General features: G+C 49.1%; 1 protein-coding gene across 2 annotated transcripts; it reads left to right on the top strand.

Moving 5' to 3' along the window:
* The first annotated feature begins 1,985 nt into the window (after window positions 1-1,985).
* Window positions 1,986-17,289, top strand: TCEA2 (transcription elongation factor A2). Of its 2 annotated transcripts, XM_053992836.1 has the most exons (10): window positions 1,987-2,184; window positions 4,545-4,607; window positions 5,229-5,334; window positions 6,427-6,517; window positions 11,547-11,680; window positions 13,097-13,153; window positions 13,865-14,019; window positions 14,360-14,506; window positions 16,354-16,425; window positions 16,994-17,289. In XM_053992836.1, the coding sequence occupies exons 1-10, from the start codon at window positions 2,116-2,118 to the stop codon at window positions 17,000-17,002; spliced, it is 903 nt and encodes a 300-aa protein (XP_053848811.1). In that variant the 5' UTR covers window positions 1,987-2,115; the 3' UTR covers window positions 17,003-17,289. The 2 variants fall into 2 exon arrangements, with proteins under 2 accessions (XP_053848810.1, XP_053848811.1); XM_053992835.1 differs by lacking the exon at window positions 16,994-17,289 and having other exon boundaries at window positions 1,986-2,184; window positions 16,354-16,470.
* The last annotated feature ends 1,686 nt before the right edge of the window (window positions 17,290-18,975 follow it).

Raw genomic sequence — 18,975 nt, forward strand, 5'->3', positions numbered from 1 at the left:
CAGGGAGCGACGGGGTGATGGCGCTCGGCATCAGTGACTGTGTGCTCTGGAATCTGAGACACGTCCCCGGCCATACTTGTGGTCAGGAACCCTCTCTGTGTTGCAGCGGCACAAACCACACTCACAGTGGCAGCAGTGCCGCCTGAGCGTGTCTCTGACGCCGAGGACCGGCGTGACCCGACCCCACACACAGGACAGGCAGCTGCTCATTTCCAAAAGGTCCCCTTGTTGGGACTTGTTTCCTCCTCTCTAACAGAGGTGGGCCTCTCCAAAATGGCACCCCCTGACTCCACAGCCAGACCCTGCCAAGGGTTGGAGGATTTCCAGGTGCTGCACGGGCTCCAGACTGTGGGGTGGAGGGAACTCGTGTTCACAAACATGCGGCCAAGCCAAGAAGTTTCAAGGTGTCGTACGAGGGAGAGGGTCCAGGGCTCACTTTTGGTCTGGGACCACCTTTGCTGCTTTAGGGATGAACTGACACGTGTCTTACACATCCAGGGCGCAGCTCTTGCTCAAGGGGATCCCAGAGCTCCGCGGTATTGTTATAAATCTCCATGGTATTGTTATAAAGAACAGCAAGCTGGCAGCTTGCTAGTGGGCAGATTTGGGGGTCAGCCACCCATCAGAGCTTTAGCACTGATCTGTTTAATACTTCTCTCTCTGGAGGTATTCAAAACCCATCTGGACAAGTTCCTGTGTCACCTGCTTTAGGTGACTCCGACTTTGAAGGGGGGCTGGACGATCTCCAAGCTCTTGAACCCTACCAATTCTGTGATTCTGTGATTATGCCCTCAGTGACTCAGCCTGCCCCAGGACAGAGTGCAGTTGGAGATGAGTGCCGGGAATTCTGGTTCCCAAGACCTGACTGTGCATCCCGAGGCCACACGTAGCATATCCCTGTGCTTCCACATGATCTGCAGCTCCATCAGGGCAGGACACGGCCGCTCTTCACCAGCACAGTCAGGGCCCTCTCTGAAACATCGGCTCTTGGCGAGGGCTGTGCAGGCGGCTGTGCATGGAAGTTCTCCCTCTGCCAGGAACCAGCTGGAGGGAGTGACAGCGCTCAGCAGCAGCTCCCGGGGGATGCGCTGCCCTTGCACAGTGTGCGAGTGCCATCTACAGGGGGTCTAGCCTGGCCCCCCCAAAACACCCATCCTCTCGCCACTGGTAACTGCTGTCCAGTCCCCAAGGCCGTATGAGGGGCACAGCCTCGGTTTATCCAGGGAGCATTTATCCACTTTATCCAGTAGTTTATCCAGCACTGCTCCGAGGGCTCAGCACAGCCATGGACAACAGTCACAGCCACAGAATGGTTTGGGGTGGAAGGGGCCTGTAAAGCTCATCTTGTTCCAACCCTCTGCCATGGGCAGGGACACCTTCAACTATCCCAGGCTGCTCCAAGCGCCATCCAACCTGGCCGTGAACACTTCCAGGGATCCAGGGGCAGCCACAGCTTCTCAAGGCACTCTGTGCCAGTGCTGTCACCACCCTCACAGGGAAAAATTTCTTTCCAATACCCCATCTAACCCTGCCCTCAGTCAGTGTGAAGCCGTTCCCCCTCGCTCTGTCACTCCTTGTCCAAAGCCTCTCTCCACCTTTCTTCGAGCGCCTTTAGGCACGGGAAGGGCCTTTAAAGGTCTGCCCGGAGCCTTCCCTTCTCCAGGCTGAGCCCCGCAGCTCTCAGCCTGTCTCCACTGCAGAGGTGCTCATTATCTCCGTGGCCTCCTCCGGACCCGCTGCAGCATTTTTGGACACGGCCGTTCCTGCCGTGTCGTGGCACAGCCCCGCGGGCGGGGACCGGGGGTCCCTCAGCCCCGGCTCCACTCCGAGCCCCCTCCGCGGGCCGAACCGCAGCCCCCACAGCGCCCCCGGCGACCAGGCGGCGCCGCGCGAGACGGCCGCGGGGCACGCTGGGAGGTGAAGTCCCGCCCGTGAGCTGCGCTCCGGCAGGCGGCGGGTGGAGCTGGCGTCCCCAGGACTACAACTCCCATCGTGCCCGGCGTGCGCCCGCCCTGACTGCGGCACCGGGGGCTGAGGTGGGCACCGGGCACCGAACGCAGCTCCCCCCGCCCGGACCCCCGTCCGGCCCCGGCACCGATCCCGGGGAGCGGCGCGATGGGCGGGGAGGACGAGATCGTGCGCATTGCCAGGCGCCTGGACAAGATGGTGGCCAAGAAGAACGCGGTGAGTGGCGGCGGCAGGGCCCCCGCAGCCCGGTTGGCGTGGGGGGCCGCCCCCTGCCCCCCTCTTGTCTGGCGGACGCGCCCCCTCCTTTCCGCAGGATCCCCTCCTCGCTGCCGCGCTGGTGCACCCCGACCTCTCCCTCGGTGCCCATTGTCAGGGGCCTCCCCCTCCCCAGACCCCATTTTGGGAGCCTCTCTTTCAGTGCCGCCCCGGTCATTACATCGTGCTGGAGCAGACGCTCCCCCCTTTAAAGTGGGGTTCCCTCCCGCAGGCCCCGTCGCCCTCTCCTTTCCCCATCCTTTGCGGAGGTGTGGGATCCACCCACTGCCAGTTATTGGGCGGGCAGCCCTGTGTGCCCCCTTGGGTGCTGTGGGAGCCTCCAGTCCCCATACTGAGCCCCCCCACCCCAGGCCTCCGGCATCCCCAGCCCACATCTCAGCACTGCGGGGCTCACCCTGCGCTGCCTGCCCTCCTTCTGGAGAGCATCCTCAGCCCTTCTCCCCTGTCCTGTTGGGAACCCTTTGGAAGGGGAGTCCCCACCAGCACCGGCCTGGGGCTCCGGTTTGCCCTCGGGGAAAGCCCCGGTGCTGATGGATTTGCTTCCTGCATCTCCATCCCACACCGGCACTGCTGCTCACTGCCGTGGCCTCTGGAGTGTGGAGGGCCGGCCAAGCTGCTGTCTGCACTCGGGGAGTCTCGCAGGCTGTGCTGTGACCCGTGTGACAGCCTGTGGGGGACAGGAGCCGGTATTTTCCGGCTTAATGGGATATATCAGTGCTTGTAGGAACACAGCGTCACGCAAGTGCTAAGGCAGAAAGCTGACAGGGGTTTGTGAAGGAGGTAGGCTGTACATCTGTGTTTGGGGTAGGGGTGAGGGATTTTGGGGCTGGGAAGGGCTGTGGGGAGTGGGAGGTGATGGGTGAGGAGGAGGAGGCATTAGAGGAGTGTGGTATTCCTGTGGTGGGATGATGGATGCTGCTATCACAGGAACTTTTGGATGTTGGACTGACCCTGTCAGGTGTGGGTAGAGCAAGCACTGTCACTTGTGTCGCTGTTGGAACAGCCCAGGGAAGTGTGTTTGGGCTAAAGAACAGCCTGTGATGTCTCTTCTCACTGGTGGCAGGTTTTCAGCATCAGTGTTGAAATAGGAAAGGGGCAACTTTGCAGAATTTGCTTCCAGCTTCATTGGGAAAGAGGCAGCTTCTTACAGGAGGGGTATGCAACATTTCCTCTTGGCTGGCATTTGAGTTAGTGCTGAACTGCAGCATGTTCTGTGTTGGCTAGTCTTAGAACTCTTCCTGGAGTACCTGTTTGTTGCTCTAGTTTTTCCGTGGATCCTCATTTGCTGCCATTGTGCTGAGTGGCTCCATTTGGAGTCACACCGGGTCACTTTGGGTGTTCAGGGCTGGAGGAAGGGGAAGTCAGTCCTTCTGGGTACGTAAAGGTGTGTGGTTTATGCTGCTGTGAGTTGATTGTGTGCACGCTGAAAGCTTTGACTCTGCTTTGATTTGGGCATCTGTTCTGTAGGGTGGATTGCAGCTGGATTGCTTCCTGGGATGAGTTGGAAGCGGCCCTTCTGCGTAAGGAGGACGGGATGTGAGGACAGGGCTGGCAGTGCAGACAACTTCACTTCCTTACAATGGTGGCTGTGCGGGCCTTGTGCTGCAACTGGGCTTGGAGTGGTGGTGTTGTAAATGAGCTGCTAAATGTGAACACTGGAAGCCTTGTTTGAGGGAAGGGGGTTGGGAGGAAAGAGCCAGCTGAATGGAGACAGGCCCATGCTAGAGGGAGACAAGTGATTTCCAGTTCTCTGAGTGACTGCCAGTTTAGGTATCTACAGATTCCTCATCAGAATTTTCCTGGTTCTAAGATGTAGAGATGATGTAAGGTGACTTCACAGAACAAGTTTCAAGTGACCAACTCTTCAGCATCACAGCTTGCTGCCTTTGCTCCTGGTCTCAGCTTTTCTCCTGAGCAGAATGTGGGGTATTAATATGAAAACTAGGAAACAGCTACATGGGATTTTTGACAGTTGTAATTCAGAGTGTGTTTTTCAGGTGTTAAAAATGTTCAGCATGCTAAGTAAGAATAATAAACTAGTGCTGCACTTGCACCACACACAAGCAAGGACCTGTAGCACTCCAGTGGTCTTCTGTTTTGCCCATTCCAATGATTCAGGTGCCTTCAAGTTGCAGGATCTACTGTCTGTCTGGAACAGCACCCAACAGTGCACTTGCTTATGTTTCAGGGAACACTTGGTGTTTTTCCCTTTGAATTCAACTTTCTGTGTCTATACCCAAGCTACTGAATTTCTTTAATAAAAGCTGAGGCACTCATTCTCTTTCTCTTTTTCTTTCCAGGAAGGTGCAATGGATTTACTGAAAGAACTGAAAAGTATGCCTATGACTTTGGATTTACTGCAGGTGAGTTGCACAGTTATGGTAAAAATCTTAAGTTTACATCTGGATGAGTTCAAAATTTGGTCTAAATAAACTTAATCGATTTCCTCACACTTCTTGCGTCATGCAAAGAATAAAAATAAACATTAAATCCAACAAAATAGTGCAGAAGTTGGGTTTTGGACTGGCAGTTAAAGAGCTCTGGGTCACTGTGTGTGTAACTGCTCAAATCTTGTTTGTAGGCTGCAAAAAGAGGAAAGACTGGGTTAAAGTAGCAAACACAGAGGGCAGTCGTGGGAGAAGTTCTTTGTAATGTTGATATTTAGAACACTGGGGAGGAGTGAGCAGAATTACAATTTGGAGTTTGTGATGCATCTTGGAATTTTTCACTCTAAGCTTGAATGTCACTTACAAGTGTGTAGGGAAGGGATTTGTGGGAGATTGGCTGTGTCTTCTGTTCAGTTGTGCAAGCTGGAGAATGTCACCTCGCTCTTCCAAAATTGTAAGGGTCATAGAATCATTCTGCAAGCCTTTGGATACTCCTATCTTGTCATGGCTTTGACTTTGTCGTGATTATTTGAGATTTCAGTTAGTAACTAATATTGAATCTGTTCTGGAGTGGTTCACTGGGCTGTTCCCTTGCAGTCCACCCGCATTGGGATGTCGGTGAATGCACTGAGGAAGCAGAGCACAGATGAAGAAGTGATATCACTTGCCAAATCCCTCATCAAATCTTGGAAGAAACTTCTAGGTAAGGAAATCAGCATGTTCCTGTCAGATTCAGCTTGTGAACAAGCTGCCTTCAGTGGGAGGCTGAGTTTTTTGGGAGAGCTTATCTCTTGATCTGAATAAACATTCTAGCAAACCAGCCTTTACAATTCCACCCTCTCTGTCTTTCAGTTTTGTGTCCTATCATGCATCCCTCTAGATTTAGCTCCTGTTTAGCCAGCTCATCATTGGAAGAGCATTGAAGGCTTCAGGACTACTAACTTACAACTCATCACATAATAATTAGCAGCGTTATTGTAGAAACAATATCTGTGCTCTGAACCCCCTGCTCCCACTTGTGCTCTGCGTGGCATTAACACCATGGGTGCTGTCAACCTCCTGCAGCAGCTCAGGAAGGGAAGTGCTGGGATGGATTTGGGGTGGTGAGTTGGAGAAGGATCTTAGTTCACCGTCTTGGAGATAAACTCACATGGACCATGTCCAGCTGGGGAGGCTTTCCCTGTTATGGGCTCCCATTTCTTGCCAGGCTGGATGAGTGTTAAAAGGGCTCTTTTCCTGTCCTGCCTGGATTGTTACCTCCTCATTAGATTGGGTGTGTGTTGGCTAGACTGAGATAATTTACCTCTGGGTCAAACTTGTTCTACAGTGTCATGAAAGTCCTCTCCAACGTTGTGCTGTTGGCTTTCAGCAGCACTTGGGAATCAGAAGCTGTAGTTCCACAAGGACCAGCCCGTACTGGCCCTTCAGCTGGTGTTGGCTGGAAATTCTGCTTTTAGTTGTGCTTGAGAGAACTTGATCTAATCCCTGCTCAGCAGCCTCTGAAAGAAACTTTTGTGAAGAGGCTTGTCTTGTGAGGAGTCTTATCTCCCAGGCAGGGAAACTGATTGCTCTCTAGTTCGGTGAGGAAAGCTTTTTTTTGTTTGAATTAGTTTCTACTTGAAGACAAGGAACAAGTCTGTTGGGAAGCAGGAAGGCCATAAAGGCATTTTCTCCTGAATCTTTTTGGGACAATAGTAACTTTAGGCCAACAGTGGGTAGTGTGAAAACACTGAGGAGTATAGGCAGGGCTGTAGGATAAAGACCAGTTCTGAACTTATTCCTCTTTTGAACATAGATGCTTCTGAGGAAAAAAATGAGGACAAAAAGAAAAGCCTGTCTTTGCCAACATCTTCCTCCAGGGAGACTGGTAACTCAAGAGACCAAAGGTAATACTTCCCTTTTACCAAAGATGACTCTGTTAGAGAATTTAAGTTTTCTTAAGCCACCTTATGTTAATTTTTGTTTTTAAGTATCTGGGTCAGCAATTTTTATAGTCAGATTTCTGGTCAGAGATGCTGGAAGTGTTTTTTCTTCAAGGTTGATCTGTGTGGTGTTATTAATTAACTGTAATGCAGAAATACACATCAAAAAATACAGTGGCTTTAGTGAGTTTTAAAATTTTATTCATATTTTATTTAATGTTTTTTACTCTTGGCTATGTGTTGTTTTTTCTAGTAGTAGGACATTCCCCTATTCTTTTTTTTGTTGCATTTTTATGCGTTTTTGTTTCTTTCTAACTTTGAACTCCTTAGAATGAAGATTATTTTTGGCCTTTGCAGTGGATGGGATTGATTGATACATTACTAAAGTAAAACTTCCATTTCTTTGTCCTTGACAAATCCCAGCAGAAGTCCCCTTTTCCCTGTGGCTGATGTCCCCCAGCTGGCAGGTCAGCTGCATGCTTGCTCCTTGCCATGCCTTGAATGCTGCATCCTGTTTCCACTGCCTGTGACTGCAGTTGTTGAGTGCAGACAGTGATCAAAGGGGAGGGGAAAAATGGGATTTAAAGCTTTGTTCTAGAAATTTCGCCCAGCCTCAGATCCCAGGGGGGGTGTGTGCTTCCTAGATTTGGCTCTTAAGTGATTTAGCCAATTTCCCAAGTTTGACAGAAGATTTAGAGTATTCAGGCTGTAGTCCTGCTGGCTTGCAAGATTTTCCATGTTTGCAGCCTTTGTCACTTTCTTGTCTCTTTGGTTTTGCTCAGCTCTCTCAAGGCTTGGCACTTCAGGGTGAGCCTTTGCAGCTTGACCCAGAGCTGCTGATGGAGAGAAGGCTGCTGATGCTCCATGACTTTAAATGATTGGTATCTTTGGTTACCTCGCTTCCATAAAATGGAAAAAAGGATTTGCTAAGTAGTGCAATGAAAGGACTTGGGAGACTTCACAGCCAGGATGGAGTTCAGTGATGCAGTGCAGAATGGGAGCCAGGGCTGTCCAGATCTGTGTGTACCTGTGTGGGATTTCAGTCGGAACAGGATCTTGGCTGTAGGCACAGAGGCAAATCCCCTCCTTGCTGCCTCCTTGCTTTGTCACTTATCATGGGGTATGTGGGGTGGAGCAGTCTGTCTTGTGCTGGTGATGTTCTCTTGTGCCTTAATGTGCTGCAGATACTGCACTTTTATGGGTTTTTTTAATCCTTGATGCTTTTTACGTGTATTCAGCCTCCATCTTCTGACTAGCAAAGCATCCCATTGGCTGTGAAGGATGAACAGAAGCCAATGGATTAGAGTAGCCTAGACCAGGAGCAGGGGCCAGCTCCTGGTGTTAGTCTGTTGAGCCAGGCTCTCTTCCAGAAACAGGAATGTTTTTTCTCCAGTCCTGCAAAATAAACTACTAATCTGCCCTAAAAAAATAATAATCTATTGGCAGAGGAGAGTCTCTTTTCTTTGAAGCAGAGACTGCAATGGAGTCAGACTGGTTGCTCAGTGTGTGATAGCTGGTTCAGATGAGGCTGCTGTCAAGACACCAAAGAGATCAGTTTGTATTCAGATATTTCAGCCTCTTAGTCTGTTAGATTTTGGCTACGCCTTCCATTTCGGTCAGGGAAAAATATTTGACTAAATCTTAGCCTGAAACTCATCTTGCTTTCTGGAGCACAGATGTAGAAATCCCTGTGTAGTGACTGGAGCTATCATTGCAAGACCTGAAGGCTCTGAGCCAGCCAGCGTGGAGCTGGCACCTGTGAATTTAGATACAGCATTACTCTAATCCAAAGCATATTCTGTGGTGCTGTAGAGTTTCAGACCCATAGTGCAGTACATTTTAATGGGCTGTGTCTAATGTTTCTGTCTCTGGCAGCATGTGGGTTTTCTTTTCCAGGATTCTCTAAACTGCCTTTATTAGGAGGTTTTGGATATGTGGCCTGAATTTAGCCCTTTTGTGGCATTTTCTTCCAGTGCAGCCCTGAGTTCTGTTTGCAGTCCCTGGCTGCTGCTTTGCCACCATTTTGTTCCAGCAGAGCTTTGTTTTATGTATAAACTTTTGCTGCCTGGGTAGATTTACAAGCTCTTTCTCATGTTTAACAGGAACAGTGTGAACCACAAGGATTTCCTGAAATAAGTCTTCTAGGTGTGTTTGAGCTCTATTTCCCAACTATTCTATTTTTAAACTAACCTCTAAACCTTAATAAATAATTTTCTGTCTTTGGAATGGCTGTGAAGTCTGTTTCATCTAATTCTTGAGGGATCAGCTCTCATCTCAGTGCATGGGTGATGTGTGTGTATGCAGGCAAATGTATCTTTCCTCATCAGCTAACAGAAGTGGGACTACCATGCATCTTGTTGAGCTTTTTTCCACCCCCAAGGAATAAACATCTTAATATTCAAGTCTATAGCATTTGCAGATAGAACCTTCCTGAAAATCAAATATTACCTCTGCAAATACAGGTTTGAAGACCTGTGTTTGAGGACTCACTGTAGTGAAAGTCGATGTTCTGAGCTCACACTGAGGTCACTGAGTTCACACACAGGATTTTGCTCTGGGAAGTCTTTGTTTGTTGATTGCAAAATGAAACAAAATTTAAATCTGGAAGAGCTCTCAGGGAAACTTCTCCTGCAGCCCCTTCTTAGCGCAGCATAACCTCTGCCCAAGCTGTCCCTGACAAGCTTTTTTCAAGCTCTTTGACAGCCCTAGAAAACCTCAGGGCAAGGCATTTCCACAGCTGCACTTGGCAGTATTTCCAATTCATAACTCACCTTTACAGTTTAAAACTTACTCTCAATCAAAACCTGTCTTACTAAAGCCATTTCTACACCCTTCTGTGGATTTTTTCCTACCGTCTTCCTTTGTAAGGAATTTCAGGACTTGTCTCCTTTAAGTTTCCCTTGCCACAAACTACCCATATTCCTTCAGTTCTTCCTTTTACTGTAAGTATGCCTTGCCTTTGTCCTTTGGGAAGTCTAATTTTTCCAAACTATTTTATGTAACATGAGAAGCTGTGATTTTTTTAGATGGGTTGTTCCTGAATTATGGGTTATTCCTTAGTGTATGCTCTGGTATATACACTCCCATGAGTGCTGCCTGTGATTTGTGTGTAGCTTCTTAAGCACAAAAGTACCTGATGGCAGTTTCTACATTCCAGATGGGAGAAAATCATCATCTAATGGATTATTTACAGGCTAAGTTGTTTCTTCTTTTTGTAACATGTGCAGTGTAAATCCTATTGAATGTTTTGAGCTGTTTGGACACAAATATGTTCTTTAATAAGCTCCTGCAGTGCTGACCAGTAAAACCAGCTGGTAAAAAGGGGTTTTATTGCAGAAAAACACAGTGAGCTCACAGTACAATCTCCCTCACAGAGTGCTTAATCTCATTCATATAAACAAGAAATCAAAGTTCTTGCTTTGGTTTGACCTGAACCATTGCTGAAGGTTCACTGATGGATGTTTCTGAAAAGGGTTTGGTGAGGTTCTGAACTGTGCAAATCCAGTAGCCCCAGTGGTGATCTGTGGGATTTGAGCCAGACTGGATATGACCTTAGTCACAGGAACTCCCAGGATAAGTCCCTAAAGTCGTCTGGCTCAGTTTGTGTGGCAGCAGATTCGGAAGGTTTCCAGCTTAGTGCTGTTTTTTTGTGGGCTGACTAATCCCTTCCAGGACAGTGTAGTGGAAGTGCTTGTTCATAACAAATTTATTTTCGATGGCAAAGAACTGGCAGTAGTGATCCAGCTTAACAAAATTTGTCAAGCCACTTGGATCTTCAAGAAGATACTGCTGGCATGCCATGGGTGAAATATTGAGGTTTCTTTTTTTCCCTTTCTGTCTCTTTGTGCAATAATGGTACCAGGCGTTGGCCATAAATACAGGGAGTTCTACAGCCAAATCACCAAATCCAGAGCAATCTCTGCTGAAAAAAATTGCTGTACTGCTGCCTAGATTTAGGGGGGAGAACAAAGCTCTCGAAAATCATCTGTGAATCATACTAACCCAGATCTTTTACCAGCAGTATTTGCAGGGCTGACTAACACCATGTGCAGATGTTAGGCTTTCTGCGTGCACAACCAGCTGAGCTGCTCCTTGAGGTTCCTTCTCTGCATGCAGACCCCGCAGCAGTGACTCAGCCTGCCCACGTCATGTGCTGATTGTCCAGGCTGGTCTCCATCCAGCTCCCCTGGCAGGTGACCCGACTGAGTCAGCCACAGCAGGCAGGTGTTTGCATTCCCTTGCCTGTGCCCATGATTGCTCACAGGTAGAAATGGAGTTATTTTTGAGAGCAAAGCAGTATTTCTTAGTCCTGTGCTAGCCTGGCACCTGTATGAGCTGTGTGTGGCTGTGTAGGGGTGTTCTTCTGTGAGATGAGTAATCAGTGTCTTGCTCAGATTGCAGGAAAAAGGAAGAACCTTTCATGTGCTACACTTTGTTGTTCGTGTTTTTTAACTATCAAAGCTGAAGGAGCCATTTTCTTTCTTTTTCTTTGTTTTCCTTAGCACAGCTCCTTCTTCTGGAGCTTTCTGTTTGCTTTCTGCTGAGAGCAGTTACAGGCCTGGTGTCCTGCAAAGTTTAAGAGGAAAGAAGTACCATGAATCTGCACTGCACCGCCAAAACAGGAGATTGCTGATGGTCTCAGATGTCCTGAGTGTATTTGGGTTACTGGTGGTGTCCAACAGTAATGTTTTTGCTTGATGCCCAGTGGTGCAGCAGCTGATGTGTGTTGAATAGCACAAGATGGTTGGCAGGGTTGCTCATGGATTAAACCTCTGCTGGCAGCCAGCAGTGTCCACAGGAGAGCTCGTGTCTGGGCCGAGGGCGCTGGCTGCCACGTTGTGCTCTGTGTTGATTTGGGACAATGACTTTGCACTGTGTTCTGACTGCTTCTATATTATGATTAACAGGATGCTTGGCCACATACCTGCTGCTCCCTTCTCTGCTCTCAGTGGCCCAAACTGAGACATTCTGACAGGTGAAGTTTTTCTTTTAGCTCCAACAAAAGGCAGGAGCCTCCAAAGACTCCGACCACCCCCAAAATCACCACCTTCCCTCCGGCCCCCATCACCTGCGACGCTGTGCGCAACAAATGCAGGGAGATGCTGACAGCAGCTCTGCAGGCTGATGGTAAGTGCTGGGGGAAGCCCTGCGTTGCCTCAAGTGCTTCACAGCTCCTGGACCATTCTGAGAGAGACTGTCAGTGCCAGCTCAGCTTAGACATACTGTTCTAGAGCAGCCTTGTTAAAGGATTACTGCCAGCAGCTCAGTCTAGCCACTGGTCACCCCTTTGAAGTGGCTGCTGTTGCAGCATTTTCAGACACTTACACAGAGACCTGGCTTGAGCTGGAGGCACGACAATGTGTAAAGCAGTGCCTGTTAAGAACACAGGGTTTGTCACACAGGGTTGCAGCATGGGGTGGTCTGTGCAGAAGTTTAATCTTTCATGTGTGCAGGGATTTGCTTCACTTTCTAGATCTTTTCTAATCGCTGTTAAATGAAGCTGTCTTCCCTGTCACCCTTGGGGCACAAAGTGAAGCTGTAACTCAGTACATGGACTTTGTAGGAATGGTGCTTATGCCAGTCAGCATCTGCTGTCAGACTCTGCTGCCTTTGCAGACAGGTGCTCCTTAAATATTGTGGTCCTCTGGATCTGGGGTGGAACAGATCCCTCTTGCATTCAGACTGTGCCATCTCAAGTGAGAGGCAGCTGCAGGTACTCAGCATGTCTGGAAGCTTGAGCATCTGGTTGTGTCCACATTGCAGATCCCTTAAAAAAATTGGGGTCTAAGCACTGCAGAGTCTTATTAATTTGGAGCCAAGGAATGTAGATGACAGATGGAGAAGTTCATGAGGTCTTTATTTCTAGCCTTCCTGTGCATGTGTTTATATGCTGCATTAAATGCTTTGCACAGCTCTTAGAAAAACCCTTTCCATATGAAATCTGGGAAAGGGTTCCCTTGAGCCTTTCCCTAAGCTCAGCTGTGCCCTACCTTCCTTCCTTTATGGTGTTGATTATCATACTAGCTGTCCAAATCCATGGCAGTTATGCACTCTGTATGATGCTGTTTAACTGGCATGTGGGAGAAGAGGGGAGGAGCAGACAGTTCTGAGGTGGGATGAGAAAGGAAGGCTTGATCCTGCTGCTGCTGCACACCTCCAGGCCCTCCCAGGTGGTTAGTCTGAGTAGAGTTAGTTCTCACTGAGGTGAATGTCTGATGAAACTCAATTCCTGCCTATATATGTTTGATTTCAATTGTATGAAAAATATATTGGAAAACTAACTTCTTTGGCTAAGGCTGTTGTTAGCTTTGTCTCGTGCAGTCCATATCCTAGAGAGGCACAGGACACAGACTAGCTAGATTAATGTATTTTCCTCACTGCCCTTTTCCAAAGAGTCAGAGAGTAGCAAGAGCAAAGGCCAAGATGCCATTTGATGGGAAGAGCATGTGAATCAAACCAGCCAACTGTCCAGATGTGTAGCTCAGAAATACTGAGCCTGGCTTGGTTGGAAGGCACTGAGCCCCTGTTTGTGCTGTCTTACAGACGACTACATCGCCATCGGTGCTGACTGCGAGCACATAGCAGCCCAGATTGAAGAGTATATCCTTGCTGTACAGTGCTTCCTCGAGGGCCTGCATGCTTCCAGCAGTGACATCCATGTGCTCAAAGGAAAAATGGGACTGTCTGTGCATAAATGTTCTGCTGCAGCTTGTCAGGATTCTGGGTCTGGTTCCAGCTCTGCTTGGCTGAGTCCTTGGTCATTAAGGAACTACCAGTGTGGAGTTGGAAGCTCAGAGACTGTAATCCCTAGTTTGTCCTTCCCATCAGAGTGTTGTTTCGGGCTTTTGATTCTGCTTCCATGCAACCTCCCTGTGCTTCCTGTTGAGGAGAGTGTGCTGATCTAGACAAAAGCAATGGAAAGGATGGAGCAGTGAGGATCAAGCTCCATGTTGATGTGAGATAAGCCTTATGTGAGGAGTTTGCATGGTTTAGGAACTGTGGGGTTGGAGGTGCAGCTGGGGTCTCTCAGTGGAGGGGTTTGTGGCTGCCTTGCTGAGAGAAAGGGGAGACTGTATAACCTGAGCATAGCTGAATATTTCCAGCACAGTGAAAAAGCTCAAGCTGGAAGCCTCTGGACTTTGGGATTGTATAAACCTGCTCTCAAATCCAGCACTGACCTCCCAGAGCAGATACTGCTGTTGTGTCCCAGCACCTCCATCCTGGCAGTGGGTGACAGGCCCTGCTCTTCACGGGTGGCTGGGAAGTGCTTGATGCCTCTGGGTTGGTTGCAGGCTCCTTGACTGCCCTTACGCATCTACCAGGATATCAAGAACACCGACATGAAATACAAAAACCGTGTGAGGAGCCGCATCTCCAACCTGAAGGACTCCAAAAATCCTGAGCTGAAAAAGAACGTGCTGTGCGGGGCCATCACCCCCGAGCAGATCGCGGTGATGACCTCGGAGGTGAGGGAGCCTGAGGAGCAGGGTTTGCTTCTCACAGGGGATGTCCTAAGGCTTAGCTGGGCTGCTGCCAGGTTTCTCAGTAGCTGCTGCCAGAGTGCATGGAGTGAGCTTGCAGTGGGGTTTGCAGTGTGGGGAGTGGTTTGTTGGGCCTTCCCATCATCCCGGGGCCCTGGGTATGAACCAGAAACCAGAATTGGAACAGGCTTTCTATCTTAATGCCCATCTGTCAGGCTGCCTTGTCCTGTTGGCTGTTTCCACTCTAGTGGGTGTGGTGGTAAAACTGGGCAGATGTGATTGTATTGCCTTTTTTTTTTATTTTCTTTTTTTTTTCTTCTGAAAGGAAATGGCCAGTAATGAGTTGAAAGAGATCAGGAAAGCTATGACAAAAGAAGCAATCCGGGAGCATCAAATGGCCAAGACAGGAGGGACACAGACTGACCTCTTCACCTGTGGGAAATGCAAGAAGAAGAACTGCACCTACACCCAGGTTGGTTTTCCTGCTCCTGTCTTGGCCTCTGCACAGGACATGATCCATCATGGTCATGAGCTTGCACTGCTCTGTGACAGGCCCTGCAGCACAGCACAAATTTTGCTACTGGTGGACTGAAAACACTCATGGCTGTCTAAAATGTACTTCTGCACATGTTTCTGTGAGCTTGTGTAACTTTTTGGCTCACTTGTACAAGAGCAGGAGTTGTGCAGCACTGAGGAAGCTTTCAAAAGTTCAGCAGTGTTCTACACTGGAGGCAGGTGCTGGGAATGCTGGGATTCAGACAAGAAAGGAGTGGGTAGTGTAGAGGAGAGGCTGCAGAAACTGACTCAGACATGTTGATAGTATTAAAAATACAAATTAAGAATATAGATTACCTGCAGCTGGGTAAGTCCCAACTTATTTAAAATCAAATAGCATGAAATGAATGAAACAAAAGGAATAAACGAAGCTGTGATGTGAGCAGACAGAGGATTTTTCTTCCCCATGGCCAGCTGCTGGAAGCCTTGTGCATTACCAGTGCTTTTTAGCTCCTGTGTTTGTGCCAGGCATCTGGAGATAAATGTGCCTTTGCTGTGAGTCAGTGGTTTAGAATGTGCAGATACCCAAAAATGCACCAGCAGCCACCAGATTGCTGCTGAGTGACTGCGCACAAACTGCGTGTGCAAGTGCCGGGTGAGCCTCCTGCATCTGCTTGGACTTGACATACAAACACATGGAAAGAGAAGGAGATCCAGGAATCTGACCAGGGAGTTTCCTTTGGCTCAGCAGCAGCCTTGCATCCCGCAGGCTGGTTCAGGTGAGCGAGGAGCCTTGATCTGCCAGTGCTCCCAGTAAGCATTCCAGGGCTGTCCCAGCACACAGCACTGTCTCCAAGTGGAGTGGACTGGAGTTTGACTGCCTAGAATTTAAGCAGGAGACAGCAGTGTCCTTGAAATAGCAGTATCAGAAGGCTTTTGTATTTTGATTTGTTTTCTAGTGAAATCACTAGTGGGTGACGAGATGTCTCAAGTAGATGAACTGGCATTTATGAGCATGTTGGAAGCAGACAGTAAAGGAGGAGAATTACAGAATTTAGCTATCCAGCATTCTTGCAAAAATGGTTAATTTGCATCATGCAAATGCTGTGACTCTTACACATTGGGTAATTACACACATAGATCACCATAATCACCCCTCGGCACAGTTCTGCCTGACTAGTGTGGAGAGTACCAGTGTTTTCAGTCTAGATCTGCCTTGTGGTATTCAAATGCCACGAAAATCTGGTTTTTAGTAAAGTATGTGTTTCTGGCAAGAGCCAGTCAGAGGCAGCAATCACATCTGGGTTAAATATCAGAGTTCCTTAATGGCTCAAACACAAACCAGACTGGAACTGTGCAGAACCTGGTAACCCGGAGCGTGTTCCTGTGAAGCCAGGATGTAGGACTGCTCTGTAAATGGGAATGACTGGAGTGCTTTTTTTATGCTCTTGTGTTGGGACTGAGGGGTTTGTCATGGCAGTGCTGGCCACATCCCTTCCTGGGGGACAGTTTGGGGAGGGATTGGCTGTGGGCATGTCTACTTCCAGAGTCACCTACAAGAAATGGGCAGCAGATTGGATGAGGAGGGAATATGCTGTCCCAAAACTTGTCACTGAGGTAATATCAGGCTGAATGGGGTCATGATGTGTGTATGTGTGTACTGTGTGTAACACAACCACCAGACTGATTTTACTGGAAAGCTCCTTTTGCCGTCCCAAACCTCGGTCTCTCATTGATTTTGTGAGCCCAGTATAAATCCCTGGAGGCCAGAGGAACAGGACCATGTGTGATGCTCAGCTCTCACCTCCCTTCTGTCCCCCCCAGGTGCAGACCCGCAGCTCCGATGAGCCCATGACCACCTTCGTCGTGTGCAATGAGTGTGGGAATCGCTGGAAGGTAACGCACCAGGGCTATTACTGGCACTGAGGGGTGTTGGGGTGGCTGCACCCACCATGCTGCAGGCACTTGGCTGCTGCTCAGAGGTGCTTGCCAAACCCTAACTGGCTCTAGAGAGTGATCTTCCCTCCCAGCACAGAGGCAAGAGCTCCTGGGTGGGTTCATCCCTGCAGACCAGCTGGGGTCAAGTCTCACTTCTACATTCCTTGCTCTCTTCTCATATCCCTTCTTCCACAACCAGCTTCACAATGCTTTCCATGCTGCCTCTGCCCTCTGAGGGTAGTGGTGATGATGTTCAGGATTTCAAAATGGTTCTTTCATGCTGTGCACAGAGCTCAGGGGTGAGCAGAAATTTCCTGGTCGTGGCGAGCAGAAATGATGCCACTACAAATTGCCAAAGAGCCACAGAAAGAGATTCACATGGGAGCTGCCTTTGGTCCCTGCTTCTGAAAACCCCCAAGCCCTTGCAGGCTTCTGAAAGAAGCCCACACCTGGGTCCTTACCTTTTTCTGCAGCTCCCCTTGGCAGTGAGGTTTCTAATTGGGGTTTAAATTCCCTTCTCTTGCAGTTCTGCTGACATGTGCCAAGGCCCAGAGCGGCAGCCAAACGCAGACCCGAGCGCAGCCTCCACACGCCGGCTCCCATGGCAGTTGTGTTTTGTGTCCCAGTGAGTTTGCATTGTCACGCTGAGAGCAGCAGCGGGGAGGCCTGGACCTCGCAGAGAGCCACAGCCATGGGCTGACAGGTTGGCAGGAGAGCTCACTAAACACACCCAGTCATTACTTTCTCATCTAAGCGAGTACGGTCACTTTCTCTTCAAAACTAATATTAAACATTTTTGTCAGTTTCTGACTTTTATTTCAACTGTGTGTGCAGCACTTTGTTTTTCCAGCATGGGAACTTGATAGGCGGTCCATGTCCAGGTGGATGAGGTCTGAATAATGCCTGGAGCAGCAGAAAGTGAGATGTGACTTGCAGACACACCCTTGGTGTGTGAAGGCTTGTTTCTGTCACCTCAGGGAATCAACCACTGGGCCATGGCCTGGGGCAGCTGGGTGGGCAGGACTGTTGACAGGAAACAGCTTTTGGGGCAGAGATCAGATCTTACTTTCCATCTTGGCAGCATTCACTGGATTTTGCACTGATTCCTTGTCATCTTGAGCCTTTAAATGCCAACAACATCTGCTGCAAAGATCAGAATGTACTGCCTAGGTTGTAACAGACTCAAAGCAGGGTGACACCAGCCACAGAAAATCCCACCCCAAACTGTTCAAAGGGAGTCCCAGGCACTTTCCTGTTTGTGTTCTGCTTGTAGCTTGACAGCTCAAAAACAGCGTGGAGTTTCAGAGGAGCTTGCTGGAAGGCTCAGGAGGAGGGAAAATGCTGCAAATACAGGAATTTTTCCAGAGGCTTGGATCTGGACAAGGTAAGGGCTAGAGGGATGGGTGGGAGCTGTTAGCACTTAGCTGTAGAAGTGGAGGAGGTTTGAAGTGAGCTCAGAGCTGGTGCTTGGAAGGGGTCAGATAAGGAAAGGATCCTGTAGCAAAGCCAGCACCAGGTGCCATATCTGCAGATGTGACCCTGTGAAGGAGAGATACAGAATCAGGCTCCTTCTGGGAGCTAACTAAAACCTGGTGGGGAAATTCCATCTGAGCTCACAACAGCTTTCAGCCAGACTTCAAAATCCCTCTTCTTTCCTATTCATAGCCTTTAACTGGGGTGATGCAGCATTTAGGGGACCCCAGCAAGGTCTGTGGGTCTGAGGCTGCCCAGGAGCAGTGCTGTTCCCTCCAGCTCTTGTGCTGACAGGCAGGGCAGGAGCATTTCTCTCATGGCATCGCTTCCCTCTTCCAGAGTGAAAAACAAGTATTTCCACTGGCTTCCCAGCATGCCAGACAGCAGACATTGAGCAGAGACCTCGGAGATGTTTGGAGAGGAGTAAGCAGCCACATGAAAGCAGCGGAAAACGTGCTCCCAGCCCCTTTGAGGGCTGTGCTGCTCCGGAGGCAGGGATCCCACCAGCATCCTTCGCTCAGGGCTTTCACTTTACAGGGTGCAGCCAAGTCTCCCAAGAAGGAAAATATTCAAAGACGCTGACAACTCCTTTAAGCCTCACGAGTCTTGTGGTGAATGGGATTATTCAAGCCAGGCTTGGGAGGGAGCAGTGTCCTTGCAGTGATGCTGAAAAAGCTTCAGGATCTAAAACCCACGCTGACCACAGCACTGGCTCGTGTGCTGGGAAAGGGAGCCAGCTCTTTACCAGTGCCTCTTGCCTTTCTTCTTGTGTTCCTGTGAGGAGCAGAGCTGAGCTTGTGTACAGCCTTCTGACAATGCTGAATTAGGTACCAAGAGTCCCAAGCAGGAGTTTGGGAGAAGTACCATGTCATTTTACAGTTCCATTTTCTGGGATAACACCATGGAGAGCCAGGGAGGGGAAGCACACTGCATAAGAAGGTGTTTCAGAAATAAAAATTTGCTTGTAAGGTGTTTAAAAAGGAGTAAGAGCAAGAGAAAAACTAGATTATCTCGTGGAAGGGGGGGGGTGTCTTT

Source organism: Vidua macroura, chromosome 17 (genome assembly GCF_024509145.1).
Source record: "Vidua macroura isolate BioBank_ID:100142 chromosome 17, ASM2450914v1, whole genome shotgun sequence".
Lineage (NCBI taxonomy): Eukaryota > Metazoa > Chordata > Aves > Passeriformes > Viduidae > Vidua > Vidua macroura.